Consider the following 27,317-nt stretch of genomic DNA (forward strand, 5'->3'; position numbering starts at 1 on the left):
TGCCATTTCCAGAGTTTGTACATTAACAAATTCCTCCTAGAGCTTTAATCAGATCAACATCATATTTGATCACTCTAATCTAAAGGCCTTTGAGACATTGAACTGCGAAGATATAGAGTTTATATTGAGGCACGTGTCCGTGGCGGCCTGACAAAATTCGATGTTTTGCCATGAAACAGGAAGTTGTTGTAACTCGGGCATACAATTTCTGATCTGCCCCAAACTTCACAAGTTTGATAATAGTCCTGACCTGAAGACATCTACATGGCAATATTCAGTTACAGTCAAAGTGGCACCTGCTGGCAGCAGGAATTGTGGTGCATCATATTTTTCCTCTATTTATCCGCTTAAATGAATATCGCCCACTGTTCACTGTTTTCCTAAGGCCACCGGGTGGCGGTGAGCCTGGGTGTGAGGGCCTTTTCATCGCTGTTTGCAGCTTTAATTTTTTAATATAACTCCAATTGTCTTTGTCTTAAAAAAGATAGTCATAAACAGCTAGGATGGCTTGAGGGTGAGTAAATCATGTGATAATTTTCATTTTTGGGTGAACCATCCCTTTAAGTGTTAAGACATGACTTCCACCGGACACACAGGCCAAATTCCTATAGTCATCCATGACAATGGGAAAGACCAGAGAATACAGTAATGATGTGTGGCAAAAGGTTGTTGAGCTTCACAAATCATGAAATGGTTAAAAGATAATAGTTTAATTGTTGGGATTCTTATTTCCACTATTTGGGCATTAATTTAGAAGTTTAACTCAACTGGAGATGGTGACAATGTACTTGGAAGAGTACGTGTCTCTATATTGGCCCCACATGCACAGAAGAGGATGTTTGGGTCACCAAACAACTGTAAGGATTAAAATTTGGACAATTGCAGCCGCTAGTTGGGTCTTAGGGTCAGAAAGACACCAAAACTATGATCAGACCTCACCTATATAGCCACAACCTGTTTGGGAAGGTTGCAGTAAAAAGCCTTTGGTGCCATCAAACAGCATATCATGCACATGTGCCAAAAATTTTTTTTTTTATTATTATCATTATTATTTCAACTATCTGACTTTAATCAGTTTTTTGTGAATATTTTGAATGAAAGACTAAGAGGAAAAATTGCAAAAACAAAATTTTCACAGTCCGTTTTGCTCATATTTACCAAGATGCCAATATTTTGTGGAGCCCACTGTAGGCTACTGAGTCTTAGTGGCAATAATTTACAATCTTATTTCCATGCAATAAGATATCAATTTCATGAGGTTTATCAGTGGCTGCACCGATGGATGTATTGACATGACGTGTAGTAAAGTACTGGCTGTGTGTGTGCCAATGCCAGACTGTAGTCGAAAAAAGTTTGTTTTTTTCGTGTGCCCTAAAACAGCAGGCCCTGCAATTTTTCATTGTCAAACAGAGGGCTGTGGAAGCGTGTCATTGTGATCATAGACAGAGCTGCTGATCTGGAAACAAAAGCAGAACTCAAAAGATCATTCAACACGGCAAAGCCCTCGACAATGCTGGTGCTTTTGCTGGCCTTGTGCACACAGGACTTCACTGGAAGAATCCATAGGGACACCATGTGAAACACCAGTGTTTTTGCTATTTGGCCCCGTGGCCCGAACGGGCAGAGTTTAGTCTAGCATGAGACAGCGGAGGGTGAGCACCCCAGTTTTCACACACTAAAGGTGCTGAGGGGTAAAGCACTAAGTTGAAGATTGCCGAGGTGGAACCATCACGCACACGGTATGTTGAAGACCAGCATCCTGCGTGAGGTGCGCAAGGAGAAGTACGAGCGCTCCGATGTCGTCGAGGAGCCCAGCAGCCCAGAGACAGAGTCGGCTCCGGCCGGCAGGCCCTCGACAGCGGGCGTCCCGGGCTGGGAGAGCCTGCAGGAGCTGAACAGCCGTTTCGCGCGTTACATCAACCGGGCGCGTGTGCTGGAGCAGCGCAACGCTGTGTTCCGCAAGCAGCTGGAGACTCTTCAGCGCATGGAGGAGGCGGCCGGACTGGAGGAGGCTTTCAGCGAGCAGATCGGCATCAACAGGCAGCGCATCCGAGAACTGCTGTCTGACCGGGCCAAGCTGGAGAGAGAGCTGAAAGATGCCGAACGCATGCTGGACGAGTACAACAGCAGGTCAGAAAATGTGACAGAAGAAGAGCGTATAAGGTTTTTAATGACTGAAGTGTAGCATGAATAATGCAAATATGTGCCATTTAATAGATTTAAGACAAAAAGATGATTAAATCTGTTAATTGACTACTAAATGCTGGGTTAAAAACAACCCAAGTTGGGTTGAAAATGGACAAACCCAACGGTTGGGTTTTAGAGTGTAGTATCTGTAACCAAGACAAGACAGAGTTAAGGCCCGTTCACACCACCAATGATAACTATAAAGATAACTATACTAGCGGCCACATAATCACATGATATTGTTCTGTTTATTATGTGTTAAGCATGTGCTGCAGGTTTGTCGTCTGTCTCTTTAAATGCTCAAGCTCTTTAAAGCAGAATGGATTCTGATTGGCTATCAATGTTATTATCGTTCATCAACTGGGAAAAATATCATTGTGAAAGATATCGTTTGTCTGCGTCGTTATCGTTAAAGTTATTGTCCTTGGTGTGAATGTCAATAATATCAAAATGATCAAATATCAAGATATAAAGAATCAAAAACTACAGTCGACTTTATGAAACTGATAAAAAATTATACCAGAATACACTCTGTGAGAAATGTATTGTCAAATTGACTTATTCGTGTGGTAACATCTAAATAAACTGATCTATTCAAGTCATTAATATTATTATTAACAATACAAAATGTTTTTTTTAGCAAGTGACAGTCAAACATACCTTTGACTACACAGCATAAACTCCACATTACAGCATATTCTGGTCAGGAACAAACTACTTAAACAGGAAGAGACTGTCTGACTGACACGTACCTGTAAAGATGTTTTAATGACCGTTTAGGGGCTGGTTTCCCTGAAATAGATTATATAATATTAATAGAGAAGAGAAGAAAAGCTATTTAAAACAATAGAGCAGCAAAATACAGATTAATTAACAGGCATAAACTCAGAAAACAAAACAGAACGTAAAGTTCTGATTTTCAGCTTGTTAGTTTACTTGATACTAAGTGCCTTAAAAGAACATATTTCAAAGATTTGATTCCACTAACCTGGCAAACTTTGGAAAACCGTAGATCCTACTTTATATTAAGTGTCTTAAGTTAAAATACTAATATGTGCATCATTTGATATGATTCACATACATGTTTTTGCATTATATACTTTCATTTAAAAATACAATTAATATCTGTAATTACACCTTAACCCATCCTTTAACCTACCCGTACCAGCAAACCTATCCTAACCTTACCTGTATCCACCTCAATAGCAGCACAAGTGTTTTGCAATACAAAATCAACACAGTAAGTACATTGTACATAACATTTTTTTATGTAAGTACATAGTAGTTAAAGACACCTAATATAAAGTGTGACAAGGTCAAGGGTGTAGTAGGGTGTCATGTTTGCATGCTTCATAACACCCAAGAAACCTCTTAAGTACGGACAAATGAAATGACCTCAGACTCCACTGATGAAAGCAGCACAGAGCACATCAATAACAAGAAAGCCTTGAAATAAAAGCGTGAACATGCATGAGTGCTGTGATGGACTGTACTTGAAATACTCTCTGTTGTCCACAGATACAGAAACGAGTGCGCATACCAAGAGCAGCTGCGGAACACGCTGGAACAGCTCAATAAGGTACAAATATACTGTGCCATTCTCTGACCTGCAATTTCTCAGGCGATTATAAAGCAATAATCTCCAGTGATATAACCACAGGCGAGGGCTGTTCACAGGCACAAGGTGAAGTGCTTCAAACCCCCTTAGCAACAGTAAAATCAATGAAACACAGACTCAAGTGACTTGTAATTTTTTTTTATACATGCAATACTGCAAGCTACTCGAGATGCTTTGCACCAAGCCCAAGGTCGAAAACATGATCTATATGAGTTCTTGCAAATCCAAATGCTTTTAGTTGTCTAAACCTGAATTTGTGCATTGTTACAGTTTGTTTTGTAGCACACTGCATTATCGGCAATAATATATTGGGGTCTTATAGCAGACATTAGTTTAAAAACAGAATGTTACTGACAGACTGGGAAGAGACAAGCTGCAACAATGTCGAATATAGGAAAAAGAAGGTGTTTTTGAACATGGTAACATAATGTCATTGTAACATATGTTACATGTAGTTACTAATAACAGTAAACTATGCATAATTGCATGCATCTAACCCTAATCCAAACCAAACCCTAATCTTACCCCTATAGTAAGTACATGAAGTTATTTAATATTCCTCAGTAGTTAAGTGTATAATTACAGTGTAACAAAGACACATTCAAATAAAGTGTAACCTAGGAATCTTAAAGAGGAACATGCTAGAAACAATTTCATTGAAAATCAGGGATTCAGTCAGGGTTTCCACCACTACTGTTCGCTGCACAATGTTTCCCAGAGAAAGTTTCAATTATGAGTCCATTTGCTCTTGTGCTTGCAGGAAGCCGACACAGTGCTATTGAGGAACCTTGAGTATCAAATCCAACTTCAGTTCCTGCAAGACGACGTCAATGCCACCAAAGAGAGGCACAAAAAGGTAGGAGGCAACTATAAGCCCTATTTCTACTTCTGTCTTTTCAAGTAGCTTCTTGAAAGTTCTTCGGTAATGTCAGTTGCCAGCAGAATTGTACAGAGAATGGCACACAATGGTACAGCAGATCCACTTACTAAAAGCATTTGAAACAAATTATGTTTTAAAGCGCACACCAGTGGATGTTTCCAGCACATCAAACTGAAATAACAGCAATTATTCCTTTACAAAAGATCACACCATCTCTCACGCACAATTTGTTTGTCTTGCACAATAGTGAGTCAACATGAAATCAGAAATGATCTTTTTCTGTATGTTTTTCTACTTCAGAATGTCACATTTAATTCAATTTGTTACTTGGTTTTTCTTTGTAATTGTAATTTGCAATGTGCAATTTCTGAGTGAAAACCAGAAACAGTTTTTTTTCACAAACTGTTTTTTTTTTTTTTTTTTTTTTTTTTGTGCTGACCTTAAATTTGTTCTCTCAGAGAGCAGAATTTGGCACTGGACCATCTTTTAAATGTGATGTCAGCAGTGTTTTTCAGAGCCGTACAGTGACAGTCCATTGTGTGGCTGTGTATTATGTTTAATCAGCAGTGCTGTACAACACATTCAGCGTCTGAATGCCAGAATATTCTCATCAACATGTACATTATTTCAGGAACTTTTACAGAGCAGCCAGAAGCACACATAGACATATGACACAGCAGCGAAAATGTCTCAATGGTATTATTGTTTAATATAAAATCATAATTCTGTAATAATCTTAATGCTCGTCAATAAGCTTAATGCTGTCCAGTGACCCCAAATAGTATTTGTACGCTTAAGACAGATTAAAAATATGAATATCAGTAATATTCTCCATCTGACATTTATTCGAAAGACTCCATGAAATAGCTTGACGAGTGCAGTTTTCTTTCTTGTGTTGACATATTTCCTATTGAAACAGGAAGTTGGCTTGGAATATATCGATGCTAATGTTAGTTTTTGTTTACTACTAAAAATGTCTTTTACTACATTATATAGATGTTAGCCTCAAAGCTAATAGACTGAAAGCCACAAAAAGCTACCAGATAAGATGGCACAAGTACACCATTCAACCACAACAAATAATTTTAAATGGCAAAATAGTAGATATACTGATATACAAAATGTAGATGTACAGTAAAGACAGTATTCACAAATCTGATTTACTTTTAAATAGATATGCTGTTAGACTGACACCCTGCTGTCATTTTGAAGTTGATGAATTTGGATCTGTTTGTTGTCAGTAGTTATTTTTCCATCCAGATTTGTGAATTTCACTAATGCCTAAAATTAGAATTCCATCCAATGTTTTCAAGAGAACAAATTTGTCACTTCCCGGGAAATTGACGCAAATTATCAGCAATGAAAATGGAAGGTTTTTTTTCATAAATGAGTTTCGTCTCAGAGCGTCAGACGAAACACAATAAACTCTGTCCTGTTCTCTGGCGTTCGGATGCTGGTGTTTGGGAACACAATCGTGTGAGACGCTTCTGGAGGGAATTAAACCAAATCATTCTGATGACAGACTTTGACTTTCAGAATCACCAAACCAACATTTGAGATACTGCGATGTGATTGGTCCACTGGTTAGTCCACTTATTTTTACATGACGTCATGGGGTGGCGAGAAATGCAGATGGAGGGCAGGAAGTGATTTTCTACATAGGGAAGCACCATGAAATGTCTATGTTTTGCATCATTTATGGTTGCTTTAATCGATCAAACTGACATGAGGTGAGTAATTAATGACAGAATTTTCATTTTTTGGGTGAACTAACGCTTTAAAGGGGCTCTATGTAAGAATGACAGCTAGTGGTTGAAATGGGTACTGCAGTTCAAATTCAAAATATTGTTCGCCCCGCCCCCTCCTCCTCGGACTCGACACTCTCGCGGGTTGCCAGTTTGAAGACACGCGACGGGAGCGACATTGACGAGGCGAGATGACTTACACACTGTAAGATAATTAGTTGATTTATTGATTTATAATGAGTTGATATCGCGTTTTAATATGCTCCCATTCGTAGAGATTTTTAGATGGATGCTGAGGCTTTTTAGGATGGGTAGAATCTGAGATCTCTGACCCAGTTTGTTCGCTGGCTGCTATTGCTGCAATTCGCTGCATGTGTTTTTCGCCACCTGACAACCTGGGGTGGCAAAATACTGGGTATTGGGTAAATTAGCAACGTGCGGTTTTGCAAAGAGAAACAAAAACAGACATTCCGACACGGAACGCAAATTTCAAAGTAAAATATCTGGCTGTAGCAATGGTTTTCAGAGAAACGAGTATGTGAACTGAGCATGTTTAATAAATATCTGCAAACATATTATGGTATTTTTATGCTTTAGTACAGTCAAAAACTTACATAGAGCCCCTTTAAGTGTTACACGGAGCGAGCAGATTCAGTTTTCTAATGAGACGTGATCGGCTACTTTTTTACATGATAAGCATTTTAATTTAAGTGTTTATTTAAACACTGATCAAATTTCATACGTAGCATATCCTATCTGTACTAACAAATAACGTGTCCATGGCAACAATACTGTTTTATAACTGCAAAACCTGGGTCGCTGTCGTGAAACACATAGAGGTTTAAGGGATTATATCAAAGACTTTATATGCAACACCCTTAAGTCATTCCTATAGGTAGGGGAAATCATGCCTTAAAGGGTTACTTCAGGATTTAGCATTAAGCTTTGTATTAGTAGAATACCACTAGTATTTTCGAATTACCGTGCTTTCCCCCTTCATATCAGCCCGAGATGAGAGATTTATGCATTTTTATTCTGTAAAAAAGCCTCCGATGACGCAAAAATCGTCATTTTGCGTCATCTGAGGCTTTTTTGGCCAGAGGCTTAAAACTACAGCCAGTAATAGCAGGTAGTTCCGCATTTTTTCACCACGCCCATACATATGCGCGTTTGAGGTTACTCACGGACATAGATCAAAGATTTGATCAAAAGTGGGTGTCAATTATATTTTTAAGCTTAACATATTTTGTTATAGTCTGCACTACATCAGTGGTTCATCTCGCAAATTTATCGGTCTCTGCAGTCATCTCAACCAATACAGCAACAGGCTTTTGTGGTAACGTTAGCATAAATAGATAAATAGACTAACTCAGTTTTACAGAACAGTGGCTTTACTTTGATAACAGTCAACTTATATGCAACTTATATGTAATTGTCTATCTAACGTTACTTTGCTAAGTTTGCAGTTTTACTGCTACCTACAACACAACATATAGGCCACTGTGTTATCAGTCTAGTATCAGCGAGTCTTACCTCTAGGCGAATACACTTAGTACCAGATGCCCAGGCTGTTCGTCCTCTGGGAAAGTGAATATCGATCGCGGTGTCCTTCAGAATGGTTCTCTTCATTGCAAGGATATTTGGTTCGTAGTCCTCGTGCTTGAAATGGAGACTACATATTCTGCAGTTTTTTAGGTTTTCTATAACGGTGTCATCTCCAAACTTCGGGTGTTTGATGGCCCGCAGCCACTGTTTACATCGCTCCAAATCTTTAACTTAATCGGAAAATGATGGAAACTTACTTGTCCTTTCCTGGTTTTGGGTGTACATCCAGGTACAAAGCAATTTAGCACCATTTCGCTGTAAATGTATGAACTAACTCACGATTTATAGAATTAATATGTAACAAAGCAAGCCTAGTTGTTTGAATTTTCCTGGTAATGCCGCCTGTAACCGATAGGCGTGGTTTGGGCGTGGCCTCGCAAGGGCAGCAAAACAAGTGCATTCTGGGAGTTGTTGTCTTTCATCCACATTAGTCAAAAATACATTTTCTGCCTTTTCTCAGTCTAGAAAGCTCCAAATTCAAAAATAATTTCACATTTCTACTACATAAATGACCAATTTTAAATACACATTCATCTTTCCAAGGGTGAAGTACCCCTTTAAGTCTCATACTTAAGGGAAAAACTTGAGGTGCTTTACGCAACCGGGCACTGGAAAAGTTGCTTATCGTCTCGATGACAGGCAAATATTCCAATTCAGTAGAAAAAGCGCTCCTCTTTATAACGTAAGGATCAGATGCTTTTCTGCTCTTCATTTCCTGCCCTCCACCTGATTTTGCATGTCATCAGAATCAAGTGATTGCAAACAAGATACTTCCCAAAAAATGTGCATAAAAATAGATGGATATGGAAAAATGTTGTCAGTATTTGTCAGTTGCCAATGTATTGTAATGATGTAAGCATCAGCAAGATGCCAAATGATTTTTCTCATATGCAGGGCTTGACATGAACTAGTTTGCTCACCAGACACTGTGGCTAGTGGTTTTTAAAAGTTACTAGCCTTTTGACATCAATACCATGGGGAAAAACTGCCATACACATATTTTTATTATTTCATAATTTAGCAGCAGGTATATTAGGCTGCTATCACTTTAAGAGCTAATTCACAGATCCATTATACTGTTACACATGCGTTAAAACATAACTGACTGACATTATTATTTTGTGTGTATTTGACTGTTTAAGCGCAATAAGCAGCGAAAAAGAACTTAATTTAGTACTGAGAGGAGGCTTAATGCTCGGTCACTTTGGATGTGAGCGCAAAATCTTCGGGAATGAGTAAAATGCCGAAATTCAAGCCCTGTAACTCCAACAATATTCATCTGGAGCAAATGAAACGAGTGAGTGAGGGGAGGCGGGTTTGTGTGTCGACTTGCTGTCAGAGAGATGAGAGAGAGAAAGAGCAGCTGGGATCGTGTATCTATTCTACGGAAAATGAGAATGTTTCGGTATTGATATGTATCGAAAAATTTATATTTTTGACAACATTGCTCTTAGTTTATTATTTCAGATGCCTTTTAAAAATGTATTTTTAGGCTATATATAAATTAAAATTTAACCCCGCCAAAGTGGCTAGTAGTGACTGCGTTACACACCACTGCTGAAATACACCCGCATTCGGCAGGTTGGCGGGTGTTAATGTCAAGCCCTGCTCATTTGACAACTGAGAGTTCAGTAGATGTCAGTGTGGAAAGTGAGGATGGAAAAACCAGAAGCTGTTCGTTCTCCTGCTCATGTCTGTCAAGACATCTCATGAGGCGCATGAGAGAACATAAATGACAGATGCTTTTAGCGCAGTCATGCATACTGTGTCTAAAGCCACTGAGTTGTTTAATCATTCACTGTTTACTACAAATTAATAACATATGAGGAAAGAGTGAGTAAAATATGCACAAAAGTGTGTTTGCAATTGATGCAGTTTCAGACAATACTGCAAACTTTGTTTGCCATCACATACACTACCGTTCAAAAGTTTGGGGTCAGTAAGATTTTTTAATGTTTTAAAAGAAATATCTTCTGCTCACCAAACCTGCATTTATTTGATTAAAAATACAAACAAAAACAGTAATATTGTGAAATATTATTCCAGTTTAAAACAGCTGTTTTCTATGTCAATATACAGTAAAGTTTAATTTATTCCTGTGATCAAAGCTGAATTTTCAGCATCATTACTCCAGTCTTCAGTGTCACATGATCCTTCAGAAATCAATCTAATATGATGATTTGATGCTCAAGAAACATTTATGATTATTATCAATGTTGAAAACAGTTATTTACATTTTTATTTTATGATGCTATGATGAATAGAAAGTTCAAAAGAACAGCATTTGTCTGAAATCTAAGTCTTTTGTAACATTAAACACTACCGTTCAAAAGTTTGGGGTCAGTAAGAATTTTAATTTTATTTTTGGGGATAGAAAAAAAAAAAAATCAATACTTTTATTCATCAAGGATGAGTTAAACTGATCAAAAGTTACAGTAAAGACAATTATAATGTTACAAAATATTCTATTTTAAATAAATGCTGTTCTTTTTAACTTTCTATTCATCGAAGAATTTTGAAATAAATTTGTACACAACTGTTTTCAACATTGATAATAATAATGAATGTTTCTTGAGCAGCAAATCATCATATTAGATTGATTTCTGAAGGATCATGTGACACTGAAGACTGGAGTAATGATGCTGAAAATTCAGCTTTGATCACAGGAATAAATTACACTTTACTATATATTGACATAGAAAACAACTGATTTAAATTGGAATAATATTTCACAATATTACTGTTTTTGTTTGTATTTTTAATCAAATAAATGTAGGCTTGGTGAGCAGAAGATACTTCTTTTACATTAAAAAATCTTATTGACCCTAAACTTTTGAACGGTAGTGTATGTGTCACATCAACTACTTGTGATCTGAATGTTCAAATTAAGATGCATTGCAAAATGTTTGGTTTTAATCCAAATCTCAGTTGTACGGAGCCCCGGACATGACATGCAGGAAAAAAATAGTAGGCATCCGCATGATTTATAAATCGAGATTTTTAATTTTTACATTTTTAAATTTTATAAATTGTGTACACATTTTAGTAAATCGATGGAACAAATTAGTAAATCTTGCGCATGATTGATTTTTTTTTCATGTCATGTGCGGGGCTCCATACGATTGGACTAGATTTGCACCAGACTGTCCTCCAAAAAAAAAAAAAAAAAAAAAACCCTGACCCTATAGGTAATTTTTTCAAGCACCTTATAACCTATATTTACGTTTTAAAGTCATGCACCCTCTAGCTGGCATAAAAATATGACAGTGTCGTGTTACGTCTGTCGTTACCAATCAAAATGTGTCATTTAAATGCAATGTGCAATGACTTTTGCACAGTCCCTTACCCACCATTTGTCCTATTTCCATTTAGCAAAACTCATTTTTTATTAACGACTACACCTACAACAACCCTAAACCTACCCTTAGTGATTTATCGTGCATATACACTTTATGAGCACATGCGTTCCCTGGGATCGAAATATGACTCAGATAAAAGGGTACAATGCATTAAAATGAAAGTATCCTGTTGTCAATAGTGGCATAACGTAAACACTCCTATGGGTCGTATTTCATGGAAGTGACAAACAACCTACAGTATATGGGTGTATTGGTTGGAGGACATGTTGCAACTTTGAATATCATATGGTTTTTCAGTAACACTTTCTATGAAGTCCATGCTTATAATGAATTACAGCTCCATTTATACTTATTTATAAGCAAGTATTACTATTTTATAAACATATTTATAAAGATTTATTAAGACCTATACCACATTATAAGAACAGTTATAGTTATATTTATATTATTTCATAATTACTTATAAGTCATGCATTTTCCTTTTCAATGCATGTTCATAATTCATTATACACTGATTTATAAATATTAATTAGCCCGTCGTATGGTTCCATGAATGTATTTATAAAGATGCAACTTGCATTGCTATAATGTTATATTATAGTTAAAATGACTTTTTATTCAGATTTATTTGTCAAATTAGTAAATATATATTTATTAATAGCGTGATATAAATAACTTATAAATACTTATTGTGAGTAATAATACAATTACAAATCTTTACAAATGCATCATTGTTGGCTTTAAGTAAAGTGAAAACACAGGATGCAATTTTCCTAAATCAAATGTTAAGAAATCACGAATATGAACTCATTTTACATTTTAAATTTACTTGTAAATGTAACTAATAAACAACAATTCATGTAATGAAATTAAAAAAATGGAAATCATTAATATAAACAGTACAAAAAAAGTATCTTTTTTAATGTTATATACTAGCAAAACACTGCAAGTATAATTCCAAACTGCTATAAGCAATACCATGCAAATGGCTGAGCAGATATAGATTTTAACAAATCAAAATTACCATTCATTACCTCTAATGCAAACTTTAGCCATTAAATACATAATAACTAGTTGATACAGCAAGCAATTGTCTCTGGAACTATTTTGTGATCGTTTATAAATCAGTGTATAATGGATTATGAGCATGCACAGTGAAAAGGCAAATGCATGGCTTATAAGTAATTATAAAAATAATATAAATGTATCTATAACTGTTCTTATAATGCAGTATAAATCTTAATATATATATATATATATATATATATATATATATATATATATATATATATATATATATATATATATATATAGGGCTGTCAATCGATTAAAAATTTTAATCTAATTAATTACATACTCTGTGATTAATTAATCTAAATTAATCGCATACATAATTTTTGCTGTGAAAGTATTAAATATTTCAATTCAAATGAATCAATGCAGGGTTTTTCCTGGGTCAAAAATGGTCTTCGATGGTGACAGACATGGTCATCCATACAAACAGTAAAAAGTGCCCTACCCACGTGATTTGCGAGCCCGATACTGACAATAAAGTACCCGAAAAGAAAGAAAAAAAAAAAGTCATTTTATAGCTTCGTAAGAGAAGATGCTTTTTTGCTAAACCTGAAAAGTATTAAAAAGTAGCATTTAGAAGTTATATTAACTAATAATATAATTTTCTACCATATACAATTGAATGCACCTAGCTATCAACAACTTGCTTTGTTCTGGTTTCACCTCACTCCAGACTAAATGAACTGATTTTATAGGTAGGCCTAATTTACTACACATTGTCATTTAAATAACCTGAAAATATTGTGGATTATTAAGGCTAATTTTACTAACCACTCTTGCTAAATGGGGTAAGCACACTTATGTTCTCATTTCAGAGTTGTTCGAGTAAATGATTCATTATAGACTGTGTGGACAGATCAGTTGTTGTCATGATTCATTAAAATTAATCTGTTCAAATGAGTCATTAGGTCGCAAATTGGACATTAGCGGACAATGACGCGTTGCGTGCGAATCGCAACTGTTATTAGGATATCGCAAAAGATTTGTCAACACAGAAAACACTTCACCACTGGATAGGATTTTCTTTTTGTTTACTGAAAGTGTGGTTTATGTCAGTTGCACATGCATGGCGCCTGTCATTCTCCGAATGCGCCTCGTGAAACATGAATTCGGTCTTACGAACTTTTAGCATTATGTCAGTTGATTTAGATTATTATGTTCGAGGTAGAGAGAGTGCAAAGACGGTGCTTACTTTGAAAGAGTTTGTGCGCATGAGAACGGCTCCAGGTTCAAATATATATATATATATATATATATATTATAAGTAAGTAATATTTACTTATAAATAAGTATAAATGTGGCTATAAATCATTATAAATATGGTATTCATAGAAAGTGTTACCAGTTTTTCCAACACAACATCATGGTAATTCGTAACTAATTTAATCTTTTGGAGAATTGGTGGCTAATTCAAATTAATTCATAGGATCTTTAAATTAATTAATATGAACACTTTCTGCCAAAATTAATAATTAAATTGTACATAGAAATATTATTATAAATAATAGTGATGCTAATAATAAATAAAATGTAACATAAATGTACACATTTACAAATAAACATGTCCATATAAAAAAATATATATATTTGTGGTCTGCACATATAATATTATGCCTATTTAAAATCACAGGTGATAATGGTTAAACCAAACCTTTTAGTTATATTTATTAAAGTAAGGAGGAGAGTCTTTATCCTCTCAAAATATGTAAACATGGGTTTCCAAAAATTGGATTAATCCATTCATTAAAGTCACCATGAAATCAAAATTCACTTTTTTGCAGTATTGCAGTAATTATTATAAATCATTATACATCATTATTGTTTTAAAATTCATGTTCCTCATAATCTTGAATCAGAATATCTTCTCCTCCCTCTTGCAGCATCTCTTCTCTTCTCTGATGACGAGGGCGGGGCAACCTGTCACTCACATGAGATCAACCAATAGCAAACCACAACCATCCAATCAATTCCCCACAGACAAAATCAAGCCCCGCCCTACATTTGTTCTTGTTTGAGAAGCATTTCACTTGATATACGTCACATTAGGGAAGAAAAGACTAGCGCAGCTTCCATTTCAAGTCAACTTTAAACATTTCATTTTAAGTGAGTAATGTAGCATTGTGGTTCTCAACTGGTTTTGAGACCCTATAATTGGGACAGAAGCACTAAACTAGACGCTTTGATAATTTGTCATTCAATCACATGTAATTTATATCGATATATAATTTTCTTTTTTCTGCTCAAGGGAAACAATACCAGGTGTTAAAAGATGTGCATCCTCTAACACCTGGTATCTCCTCCTCTGTAATGAAATTGACCTTTCAACAGTCTCTCTCACTCATAATGTCCTCCTCCATTGATCTCTGTCCATGTGTTTGTTTTCCTCCACAGAACCTTGCTGAAATCCAGACGTATCTAAACATCCTGCATCAGATCAACCAGACTATTCCCCTCATGGCGAGCTCGTCCGTCTCAGAGGTAGGGTGACCTTGTGGCTCACAGCGCCTCAGGCCCGTTCTGACTCTCCGCGTGTCACATGGAATAAGAATTGTGCGGCAGTGGTGCCAGTGAAATTAGCGTGGCGCTCTGAATGTGCCCTGAGTGATCAGGCTCCCTGAGCGATGACACCCTTTATCTTCCTTTATCGCCGTTCTTCTGCGCTCGGGAGCAGCAGGGCTTCTCACTGTCTTCCTCACAGACATGAGACGCACACGTTTACTGCAGAGGAAAGTCTGTTGTGTTCATGTTTTGCTTTTTGGTTTGTTTTTTACTTAATAATTAATTGTATTTGTTTATATTAGTTTTAGAAAAGCAAAAGCAAACTTTTAAGGAGTCTCTATTAGTGGTCAAGTCACTCTCAGATTAATAAACAGAATTCATCAATTATGAAAAATTTCAATTTCAGCTGTAAAGCAGCTGAGCAGAAGACAACAGTGTCGTTATTCAGCTCAAGTCAGTATGTTGATTCACTTCAGTTCAATAAGTGTCGATGACGCAAAGTAAATCAATTATGAAAGAAACTGTCTTCTGTAGAACTGCTTATACTTGAATTAGTGTCATGATTCAAATCATTTTAGTTCAAATTTGTTCTCATCTGATAGTGTCAGTGCAGATGAATCAATGATGTTACTAAATATTAATTGTCTATATTATCTGCTGATATGAATATTAGTGGCCGATACAATAATTAGTGAGTGAAATGACCAGTGTAATGCCAGTATGTGATTTATGCTGCATATACAATTTAATTGCAGCAGTTGAGATGTAAACATATATGCTGAATTTAAACTTTTTTGTTATAAAATATTTACTTAATAGTTGAAAACACAAACTGATAGATTTTTAAACCACCTCAAGGGGAAAAAAAAAAAGGTCAGATAAATTGATACCTGCGATTTTTCTTTGTTCTTTCTTTCCCTTTTTTTTTTCGTCTTTTTTTTCTTTTTTTTTTTGGTCTTGCAAAAAAAAAAAAAAAAAAGAAAAAAAAAAAAGAAGAAGAAGAAGACATTTTATTTCAATTGTTCACTTTAGACATTCTACTAACTATAAGTAACTTGACAACATTTCAACCAGCAGTCATTGGAGTATGCTGTAGTAGACTGATTGGGGTTTGGGTAGTAAAAAGTTAGTAAAAAGTGGACAGACCATTGAAATAAATTGTTACTGAAGAATAGAAAAAAAAACCTTATCTTGAGTCAAATCAAGTCAGCTTTATGTCATTAGCGCTTTATACAATACAGATTGATTCAGAGCAGCTTCACAATAAACAGGAAAATAACAGTGTTAATGTTGCAAAATTCAATTATGAAACAAATTCAATTTCAGCTGTAAAGCAGCTCTACAGAAGAGCCCAGACATTCAGACTTTTGTTCTTTTAACTTGTGCAAGTAAGTAACCAGCATGCAATATATAGACCCTTTTCACATTTCCGGGTTTCTCAGAAGCGGAAGTTGTAATAGTTGGGTAAAATTTTATAGCAATGAGAGACTTCATTATATATATAATGAAGTCTCTCATTCACTGCTATTATATATATATATATATATATATATATATATATATATATATATATATATATATATATATATATATATTGTTTCCATTTGTGCAAATAGAAAAAAAAAAAAAAAAAAAACCCTCAACAATAGTGTTCACAACTTTCAAAACAAGGAAATAAATAGAGAGCGATTGATAACGGCAGTCAGAAGAGAAAAAGATGTCATTTTTACCTTCACTCCCATAGCAGCTGTATTAGAAACACCCTCACAGCAGCGTTAACTATTTTTTTGTAATTTGATGCAAAGGTAATATAATACTAAGTATAGTGTTATAAATGTACATACATTTAAAAAAAAAAAAAAAATGAAAATATATATACTTTGCAGGATTTACGATATTGATGGCCATTCATCACAGTCTGTGAAAAGCAACCCTCGAGAACATCCAAGCAATAGGGCTGGGTGAGAAAACGATAATGATAAACAAATTAATTTTCCATCGATAAAACCATAAGAGATGGATAAATATTCGATGCGCCAAAAGCGAAATAGACCATTTTTCTGCTCAGCTCAAAGTTCAAACGGCAGCGCGAGCTTACTAGAGCAGATGTGTTTACATCCGTATCTGCACCGGACGCGAACGTTGTCACTCACGCTAAAAACTGTCTACACTGGACGCGACAAAGCACCCGTTGCAAAGCATTTGTCCTTCATGTCAATATGTCATACATAGAACGAGGTATCAGTTTACTGTCGGAGATTTGTCGCTCGCGTCGCGCCACATCCAGTGTAGACAGCGTCACTGATTATAATGAATCCTATTGTCTTTTGTCATGTCTCATCGCGCCGCTCGCGTCCAGTGTAGACATGGTGTTACTCTATGATCCGTCTCAGTCATGCAACCACTAAACAGCGCTGTGAGATCCAGTGAGAAGCGTATGAATTCAGTTGATTTAAACTAGTTTAAAGCCAGATGAAACTGCGCTGACAAACAGAAGTGCACAAAAAAATATAGTCAGAAGGCTTTTCAATCTATAAATCACCATCATTTACCATGGATTTACTCTTGTAACACTAACTGCACCATGGTATTGTGACAGAAATGTGAGATATTCATATTGATTATTATTATATTGATATATTTATGTTGAGTGATGATTATCGATATCAACTGATATGAAAAATGTTCTCATGATAATTTCTTTGGCCATATCGCCCGGCCCTAAATCATACTGTCTTGTATTCTCTCATGAGCATAACTGTATCTACAGTATTAGTATACACTAAATTATGACATGTTCTGAGCCAAATGTAAAACGTGCCTTTGCAAAGCACACTGCTAAAGTTGGTTGCTACGTCCTGATATGTGGTTGCTAAGCTGTTTTAAGTGTGTGTGTTGTTGTGTGGCTGATATGGTGTTGTTGACGGTTGTTTACTGGCCCAAGTCAAAAGGTCCCTCTTTCATTGAAAGCCTGTGGAATAGTTTTGCTTGTTTTATAGTCTGACAGGTCAAAGTCTGATTGCTTAGAAAAGAAATAGCATAAAAAAGCCCAAACATTTAGAAGTGTCATGTCTGTTGCTGGGTATGTTATTAGCTAAAATTGAGCCTAATACTTCATTTTAGGTGTTTGTTCAAATTAATAACACTTAGTAATAGCAATACTAGCTATGCTTGCCTTAGCAAACATAAAATACAAGCATTTAAGCTAATATCTTGTTAGCTTAAATGCTGCGACTGGGTGACAAACTATTAAAACCAATTTCCCTTTCATGTCCTTGACATCTCTTTGCTTTTAAAGGACAAACACAACCATGAAAACCTGTAATAGCTTTATTAGGAAAATTAAATCTGGATCTGCAGGTTTATTGCTTATGATTTATAAGAAAAGTGGAGTCTGAGTTGTCAGTTTAGACAGTTTTGAGAGATTAAATGTAATCATACTTGCACTTTCATTAGTTGGTGGTACAGCAATTAATAAAAAAGAAAAAAAGAAAAGAGATTTCCTTAAAATTGTCTTAAATGTCTTATTACTTGTCAGTTAGTGATTTACCTTTTTCTTTTTAGTGAATACTTTAATAATTGAATCCTCCATGTGGTAATCATTCTTCTCTTAATAAAGACTCTTGGGCATGTTTGACCTTCAGCGTCTCAGCCCTTTTAGAAAAGTCAGTGTCGGGATTTGAAGGTGTACAGTGACATGAGTCAAAGAGAAACATGTTCGACCTCTATGTGATCAGATTACAAGCGTACTTTGATCATAACTACATTAAAAAGGGTGTCACCTGCTGCTTTTCTGCAGGAACAGGAGCGGCTGAACGCTCAAAGGCGGGTGCCGGCCCTGCGGAGCCAGCTGGAGGAGTACAAGAGCGCCATCTGTCAGCTGCAGGCTCAGAAGCAGCGACTGCAGACCGAGGTAGGAGAGAGATGGATTCAGAGACAGCAATAACCACAACACCATCAGAGAATGCTCTAAGCATGAAGTGAACTTCAACAAAGATACAATGCTTGAGTTGTTGGGCAGAGACACAGTAGCCAATATAATCAAATTAATGATGGACAGAATTTTAAACCCTTTAATTAATTTTCTACATATTCTACAAACATATAGGAGATTCTTTAAAGGTTTAGTTCACCCAAAAATGAAAAAAGGCATCAATTACTCACCATCATGTCATTCCAAACCCATAAGACTTTCGTTCATCTTCGCAACACAAATGAAGTAATTTTAAATGAATCTAAGAGATTTCTGAGTCTACGCAACTACCACTTTGATGCTTCAAAAAGTTCATAAAGAGATCGTAAAACTAATCCATATGAATTGAGCCGATACCGATAACGATACTGATAGTTTGGGGGTTCTGCCTTTTATACCTTCTTTTAAATTAATGATAATTTCATTATAATGAATAATTAATCATTATATTTTTAATTATTATGTTTTGAAAGAAATGCAAATAAAACAACTTGTTTCAGAGTAACTGGTATCAGTTATAAACATAAACATTACTTAAAGGTCCCGTTCTTCGTGATCCCATGTTTCAAACTTTAGTTAGTGTGTAATGTTGTTGTTAGAGTATAAATAAAATCTGTAAAATTTTAAAGCTCAAAGTTCAATGCCAAGCGAGATATTTTATTTAACAGAAGTCTCCTACATCGAACGGCCAGTTTGGACTACATCCCTCTACTTCCTTCTTTAATGACGTCACTAAAACAGTTTTTTGACTAACCTCCGCCCACAGGAATACACAAGAGTTGCGTTTGTAGAGTGTGTTTGTCGCCATGTCGTCGAAACGCTGTTATTTTCATCCCGCAGTCCAATCACCGGATCTGATTCCGGCTCAAATTTATAGGGTAAAATTAAAGACATGTTTACAATAACACTGAGCGCGTGCATCTCCACGTTATGGTAAGAGGCGTGACCTTTCCGGGCAAGGTTCGCTAAGCTGCTGTCGAATCACAACACAGGAACCGCTGGCACAATCAGAACTCGTTACGTATTTCTGAAGGAGGGACTTCATAGAACAAGGAAGTCATCAGCCCGTTTTTATGACAGTGGAAACAGCGGTATACAGATAAGTAAATTATGTGAAAAATACTGTGTTTTTTTACACGCGAAACATGAACACATGTTATATTGCACACTATAAACACAATCAAAGCTTCAAAAAACCACGAAAAACGGGACCTTTAAATTATTATTAAAACACATGAACTACATTCTGAAGATTAAATTAATATTTCTTAACTTTCTGAATTTTATTAATTCATATAATTACTATTAATATTGAACATCAAACTGGTTTCTTAGCATTTCCTTTACACAAAGCACAAATGCAGTGCATTTCCCTGCCCTCTTTTGATTGACAGGATATATTGGCCCTGACTATTGCCTGTTTTTAAACTATCGGCCGACAAAAGCAAGTTTTCACACTATTGGCTATCGGCCGATACCGATTATTGGATGATATATTGGTGCATCTCTAATATATATATATATATATATATATATATATATATATATAAAGAAATTGATACTTTTATTCAGCAAGAATACATTAAATTGCTCAAAAGTGACAGTAAAAACATGTTACAAAAGATTTCAAATAATTACTGTTCATCAAAGAATCCTGAAAAAAAAAAAAAATCACCATTTCCACAAAAATTTGAAGCAGCACAAGTGATGATAATCAGTGACGATAATCATAAATGTTTCTTGAGCATCAAATCATCATATCAGAATGATTTCTGAAGGATCATGTGACACTGAAGACTGGAGTAATGATGCTGAAAATTCAGCTTTGATCACAGGGATAAATTACACTTTACTATATATTCACATAGAAAACAGTTCATTTAAATTGTAAAAATATTACTGTTTTTTTGACCAAATAAATGCAGCCTTGGTGAGCAGAAGATACTTCTTTCAAAACATTAAAAACATAGGTAACACTTTATTTTAGGGTCTTTTAACTAGTTACTTATTTCTAGAATATTGGCTGTTTATTAGTAATTATTAAACCGATATTAATGCCTTATTCTGCATGACCATATTCTACATTCTTAATCCTACCGAATACCTAAACTTAAGAACTATACCTTACAAACTATTAATAAGCAGTAAATTAGGAGTTTATTGAGGGAAAAGTCATAGTTAATAGTTAATACGTTTCCTATAGTGTTACCAATAAACCTTACAACCCTAAACTTTTAAACAGTAGTTTGTATATAAGGTCCATTAGTCACTATCAAGTCTGCATCCCTATAGAGGCATACTTTATCTTTCTTCTGCATGTCTTACTCTCACTAAACAGACTGTGTAACATCACACGTCCCTTTCATGAGTTATCAGGGTCCTATAATTGGACTATGTGTTTTTCTAGACCTCTGGGTTGGAACAAACCATCAAGACCACACAAGAGAGCTACGACGACGAGATCCAGCTGTACAACGAACAAATCGAGACTCTCAGAAAGGAGATTGAAGAGGCTGAGAGATCACTGGAGAAATACACCAATAAGTGTCGACAGCTGGCCATGTACCAGAGCTCTCTGGAGAACGAACTCGAGCGGTACACGAGGATCATCGAGAATGAGGACAACAGGTTAGTCTTACACTCATATGAGGCTCATAAAAACATCTTGAAATGACAGTCATGCTCCACACAGTTTTATATTTGACACCTGTACATATAAAATCTGTGATTTATGTGTAATGCTGTCACATGATCTTATTATGACGATTAAGCACCAGTGTTTCTCATTACTGTACTGGCCAAAAAAAATCATCTTCATAGTATTAGTTGCACAAATGCATGAAGACTTAATTATTTAAAGCAAAAGAAAAAGATTTTTTTATTTGTGTCAGGGCAGGCTAGCTGCCACACAGCGGCAGTATAACTACATCATCGTTTTACCCAATAATCTCAGCAAGATGTTTTTTTTTTTTCTTAACCTGTAATTAAAGCCTATTATAGATATTTTAACCTAAATGTATTCCAGCATCATTCATTAACACACTCTGTGTTTGATAAGCTTTGTATATTTTTTAAATGTTTTAGAATCTTTTAATATGGCTGCTTAATTGTCTTTCTCCCTCTCACTGGCACAGATTGAATTCAGCGATAATTGGGACACCTATTACTCTCCTCACAACCAATTATAAATGCACCCACAGTCCTACCATGAACAGGAAAGGAAAAGGTGAGAGTCTGGTGGTGGGGGTGGGACGGTTACGTAACATGACTGCATCATTGTGATAGTCTTTACAGGCAACAAATTAACAGCCAGCAGCTGCTGGCCTGAATGAAGATTTACGCCCACTCAGCTGTCAATCAAGCCCACTCTGTCTCGCTCAGTCTCTCTCAGGCTAGTTGAATCTAGAAGCATAATAAAATTGCCTTTAAGATCCTTGCATTGGCCCTGTTAACAGTGATAAATGACAATGACCTTTATGTCTGTGCTCACGGTACCATAGCGAGTAACTGCTGTTTGTTAAGGACACGTAAGAAGAAAGAAAAGGCTTTAGGTCACACTTTGCCCGTGTGTTTGAATGTACGGTATGTTGTTTTTGTTTCTGGGTAATTTTTACTATGCATTTGTCAGCATCAACTTTTAAATTTGTATAAAATATTACCATTTTTATATTTAAAATTCACAGTTTAAAATAAAAAAAAATGAATGAAAAGACACCACACTATAACGCCACAATATAAATAAATATTTAGAACTTTGTAAATATCCAGAACTTTGCCTACTGACATAAGGTTTGTGCTCTACAGCTGCTGATATTGGCCAAGAAGCTTGTTTCTGCCACAGAATAAAAAATAAAAAGGTAATTGTGACTATTTATCTCACAATTCTGACCATTTTTCTCACAATTGCGAGTTTACATCTTACAATTCTCACATTTTATTCTCTGAATTGTGTGATGTAAACTCGCAATTGCAAGTTATAAAATTAGAATTTCATGATATAAAGTCGAAAATGCAAGTTATACAGTCAGAACTGTGAGATATGAACTTGCAATTGCATGTTATAAAGTCAGAATTGTGTGATTATAAAGTCAAAGTCGAGATATAAACTCTCAATTCTGACTTGATAACTCGCATCTGCAAGTTTATATCACGCAATTGTGAGAAAAAAAAAGTCAGAATTGTGAGATAAAAAGTTGCAATTATCTTTTTTTTAAATCTTTTTCCATAGTAAAGTGACCATTTGCAGTTTTGTTTTGTTCAGCGTTATGTTTAGGGCTGGTTAAATGTCTCTACAAGAACACACCGGTGTGCTATAACAGACTCTTAGTACTTTCCTGTTTACCTATGCCGCAGATATCCCTTCTCAATGAGGTACTTCACCCGATTTTCCATTGCAGATGTGAGACGATGCACAAATAATAAAATAAAATCACCTGGAAATCCAAAATGTCAGCCATGAAAATAGTACTTTTATGTATCCCATTGGTAAATGTGTTAACACATCTCTTTTAAATTCAACTAGGTGCCTTCAACAAAATGCTTGAATGTCTTTTAAAAACATGTTTTCAAAAGATGTAATATAAGTCTTAAGTGTCCCCTGAATGTGTCTGTGAAGTTTCAGCTCAAAATACCCCATAGTTTTTTGTTTTTTTTATTAATTTTTTAAACTGCCTATCATTATAAATGCACAGATTCAGGGTACGCGGCCCCTTTAAATCTCGTGTTCCATGCCCCAAGAGCTCGCGCTTGCCTTGAACACCATAAACAAAGTTCACACAGCTAATATAACCCTCAAAATGGATCTTTACAAAGTGTTCGTCATGCAGCATGTCTAATCGCGTAAGTATGGTATTTATTTGGATGTTTACATTTGATTCTGAATGAGTTTGATAGTGCTCCGTGGCTAAAGCTAACATTACACACTGTTGGAGAGATTTATAAAGAATGAAGTTGTGTTTATGCATTATACAGACTGCAAGTGTTTAAAAAATGAAATAACGACAGTCTTGTCTCCGTGAATACAGTAAGAAACGATGGTAACTTTAGCCACATTTAACAGTACATTAGCAACATGCTAACGAAACATTTAGAAAGACAATTTACAAACATCACTAAAAATATCATGGATCATGTCAGTTATTATTGCTCCATCTGCCATTTTTCGCTATTGTTCTTGCTTGCTTACCTAGTCTGATGATTCAGCTGTGCACAGATCCAGACGTTAATACTGGCTGCCCTTGTGTAATGCCTTGAACATGAGCTGGCATATGCAAATATTGGGGGCGTACATATTAATGATCCCGACGGTTACGTAACAGTCGGTGTTATGTTGAGATTCGCCTGTTCCTCGGAGGTCGTTTAAACAAATGAGATTTATATAAGAAGGAGGAAACAATGGAGTTTGAGACTCACTGTATGTCATTTCCATGTACTGAACTCTTGTTATTCAACTATGCCAATATAAATTCAATTTTTGAATCTAGGGCACCTTTAAAGTTTTTAAGTCGTGCACTTCACAAACCTTTTTAAATTCAGCATTTAGTTGCTCATCTAAACTGTTCATTGCTGCAGTCCCAGAACTTGTAAACGTGTCTTTTTGTTTCCTGGTGGACCGTTAAATATCATTTCACACTATAGGTTTCCAGAAAACCCATAGAAGTCGGCCAATCAGACTTAGAGTTTTGCTTTTGCAAAAGTGTTTTCAGTTTAAGTAGACTTTTGTTCTGATGTTTCATCCTTGTTCATTGTCTGTGCTATTTCTCTCCAGAAGTTATAACAGATAAAAATGTCTTTGTACTTGTTTAAACTAGAGTTTCAGGTATCGCTCAATCCCCTCACACAAGCGCTCATCAATGTGGCCATCTATTGTCGTTATGTCGTTGTTGTTACTCATTGGTTTCTTTTTCAACTGAGGAAACAATGGGCCTGGGCAGTGTTTTCACCTTGTGGACAAACTAATTATTGTAACATTAAGGCGCACAAGGGGTTAGAAAAATCTAACTGCGTGTGGTTAGATGTGTTCTAACTTGCTAAATGGGAGTCTCTTCAAATAGATGCTCCACCATAAGACCTGAAAGAGAAAACTGGCAGTAGAAGAAGACAGTATACATTAATGCCTGCTATAACGCCCCCATGAGGCAGTGTTGAGAATACAATCCATACTTTACCATTGCAAAAATATGAGTTGTAGCTACAAATGTTTGAAAGTATGTTTCATGCCTCAGATTGGTCAGAGCATATTTCCAAAAGACTGATATGCACCTTGATTGAAATACTTTAGTAATTGTTTAAGTTCACAAAGTATTTGCATAACAAGACTGACCCTCAGAATACACCAAAATTTCTTTAAAATCACATCTGTTATTTGCTTTATTTTTAGATATCACCCAAGCCATCCAAGACATCACTAACGTAAAGCCTCGTCAGAAGCACTTGGCTAAGAAAGTGTTAAAAAAGAAAGAGATCACTTCCAAAGGAGCTAGTGGACTTGAGAAGGCAACAGAAGAATTTGAGGAGGAAGTGAAAGAACAAGTGATTGAGGAGCAGGGAGCAAGAAGAGAGGAGCATGCTCCTCGTGAGGATGTGCCTGATGGTGCACAGATCAGCAAGGCCTTCGACACGCTCTGCAATATGTTCCGTGATCGCATGAGACGGGTGAGGAGACCCGAGCCGATCGCTGACTTCTTCACCAAGGGACGCTACGTACTAGTGACAGGTGACTCTAGCTACCTGGATCCCTGCTTCTGTTCGACCACCCCTTCTGCCAGTCACATCTATGTTACAATCCAAGATGGCATGATGCCTTACGATCCTTACTGGAGAGGTACACCTTCACCTCCCCCTACTCCCCTATCCGGACCAACACCCCTAACCCCTTCCACACCTTCAGAACCAGAGAAGGGAAAAGAAAATGGAGATAGGGAGAAGGGTGGAAATGGTGCGAAGGAAAAGTCCAAAAATGGAGAGCCTGATCCAAAGGCGAAAGAACCAGAACCAAGCCCCAGTTCACCACCAGGTCCTCATGACAAAACAGGCCCCAGTCCTCCTCCAGGCCCCAGGCAGCCCTCACCCAGAAGAAAGTCTCCGGAGGATTCCAAAGGTTTCCGAGGCCCTCCACCCATGCCATCGCACAGTTCCATCCCCCCTGACTCCATGAGTTATGAGAAGGTCGAAGTAGTGGAGTCAGTGGAGAAGCTCTCGCCTGACAAAAAAGTGAAGGGCTATGAAGAGACAACCACAGTGGTGGAGACCATGATCGAGAAGACTAGTAGAAAGAAACATGCCGATAGATCTTCTTGAGCGTTGCCCGTCAATGAAACATTCCGAAAGTTCTATCCATTCTTGCCTCGAACTTTCTCCGGTTTTGCCTCCTGCCTGCCGTTGACGAGATTCCTAGTGCTGCTGTTAACATCCTGCACCATTGCCTTTGGCCTTTACTGTCTGAAAACTTGGGAAGCCAAAAATAAATTGCCCCATCTCCCCCCTCACACAAAAAATGACTAAGAACCGTGACATGGAGAACCTTACTTGCCCGTTCCAATTGGATTCACAGGCTCTATTCCAAAACCTTGTGAGCTGCCTTCTTGAGCACCAACTACATAAATGATTGACTTGAAATGCTCTACCTAGGCAGCAACCTGTGCACAGGTGAATCTAAAGAAATATTTCAAAAGAGTTTGGTGTTACCATGTTGCAAAGCTTACAACACAATGCTCACAAAACAGAACCATAAACATTGATGGCTTACAAATACTAGGTTAAATAGTACATTTTTAGTTTTATATTTTAGATTCTGCTTTTCCTCTTGCTTCATTCACCATGTTGGATGGATATTGTTTTACTCTGGGATTGCCTTCTCTGCAAAAGATACTTGCAATGCTGCCTTAGAATTTTTTTAAGTCCTGGTATCATAAAAGGCAGTGAGAGAAAAGCTGCCTACCTTTTGGAACAGTGATTGCATCTGGTCTTAAAATGCTGCCTAGGCAGATAGTTCCCTAAGTTCTGGAACAGAGCCATACATCTACCCCAATAACATGTACACTATCACCCTCTTTCGCTCTTACCCTGAAGTCAAACTACAGCAAATGTTTAGAGTTTTATTTGCTAGTATTTTTTTCAATTAAGGATGCCAGCATTGCCCACCACAGTCTTGATGTGTAATAACTGCACCACAAATAAACTTCGAAACCACAAATCTCACCTTGTGTTGTCTTTTAGTTATGTCATTACATGGCACTGGCACTGTTCTTACAATCAATGCAATGTTGTAGAAACCATTAGATTTTAAGGTGCAGTTTTACACTGAAACAAATAAAATTATTTTCACTCACTCAAGATTACTTAGTCATATGAGTGTTCAAGGAAAAGTTGTTTTATT

General features: G+C 36.3%; 1 protein-coding gene across 1 annotated transcript; it reads left to right on the forward strand.

Moving 5' to 3' along the window:
- LOC125277519 (filensin) lies at positions 1-27,139 on the forward strand. Its single transcript, XM_048205932.1, has 8 exons — positions 1-2,130; positions 3,706-3,766; positions 4,566-4,661; positions 14,860-14,946; positions 18,767-18,880; positions 21,348-21,568; positions 22,075-22,166; positions 25,320-27,139. The coding sequence occupies exons 1-8, from the start codon at positions 1,742-1,744 to the stop codon at positions 26,237-26,239; spliced, it is 1,980 nt and encodes a 659-aa protein (XP_048061889.1). The 5' UTR covers positions 1-1,741; the 3' UTR covers positions 26,240-27,139.
- Positions 27,140-27,317: the final 178 nt, after the last annotated feature.

Source organism: Megalobrama amblycephala, linkage group LG10 (assembly GCF_018812025.1).
Source record: "Megalobrama amblycephala isolate DHTTF-2021 linkage group LG10, ASM1881202v1, whole genome shotgun sequence".
NCBI classification, from domain to species: Eukaryota; Metazoa; Chordata; class Actinopteri; order Cypriniformes; family Xenocyprididae; genus Megalobrama; species Megalobrama amblycephala.

Excerpts from the sequence above, each read along its gene's own strand:
- LOC125277519 (XM_048205932.1), top strand. The coding sequence starts at position 1,742 with ATGTTGAAGACCAGCATCCTGCGTGAGGTGCGCAAGGAGAAGTACGAG. Across the intron at positions 3,767-4,565 it reads CGCTGGAACAGCTCAATAAG|GAAGCCGACACAGTGCTATT; the intron begins GTACAAATATAC and ends TTGTGCTTGCAG. Across the intron at positions 22,167-25,319 it reads CATGAACAGGAAAGGAAAAG|ATATCACCCAAGCCATCCAA; the intron begins GTGAGAGTCTGG and ends CTTTATTTTTAG.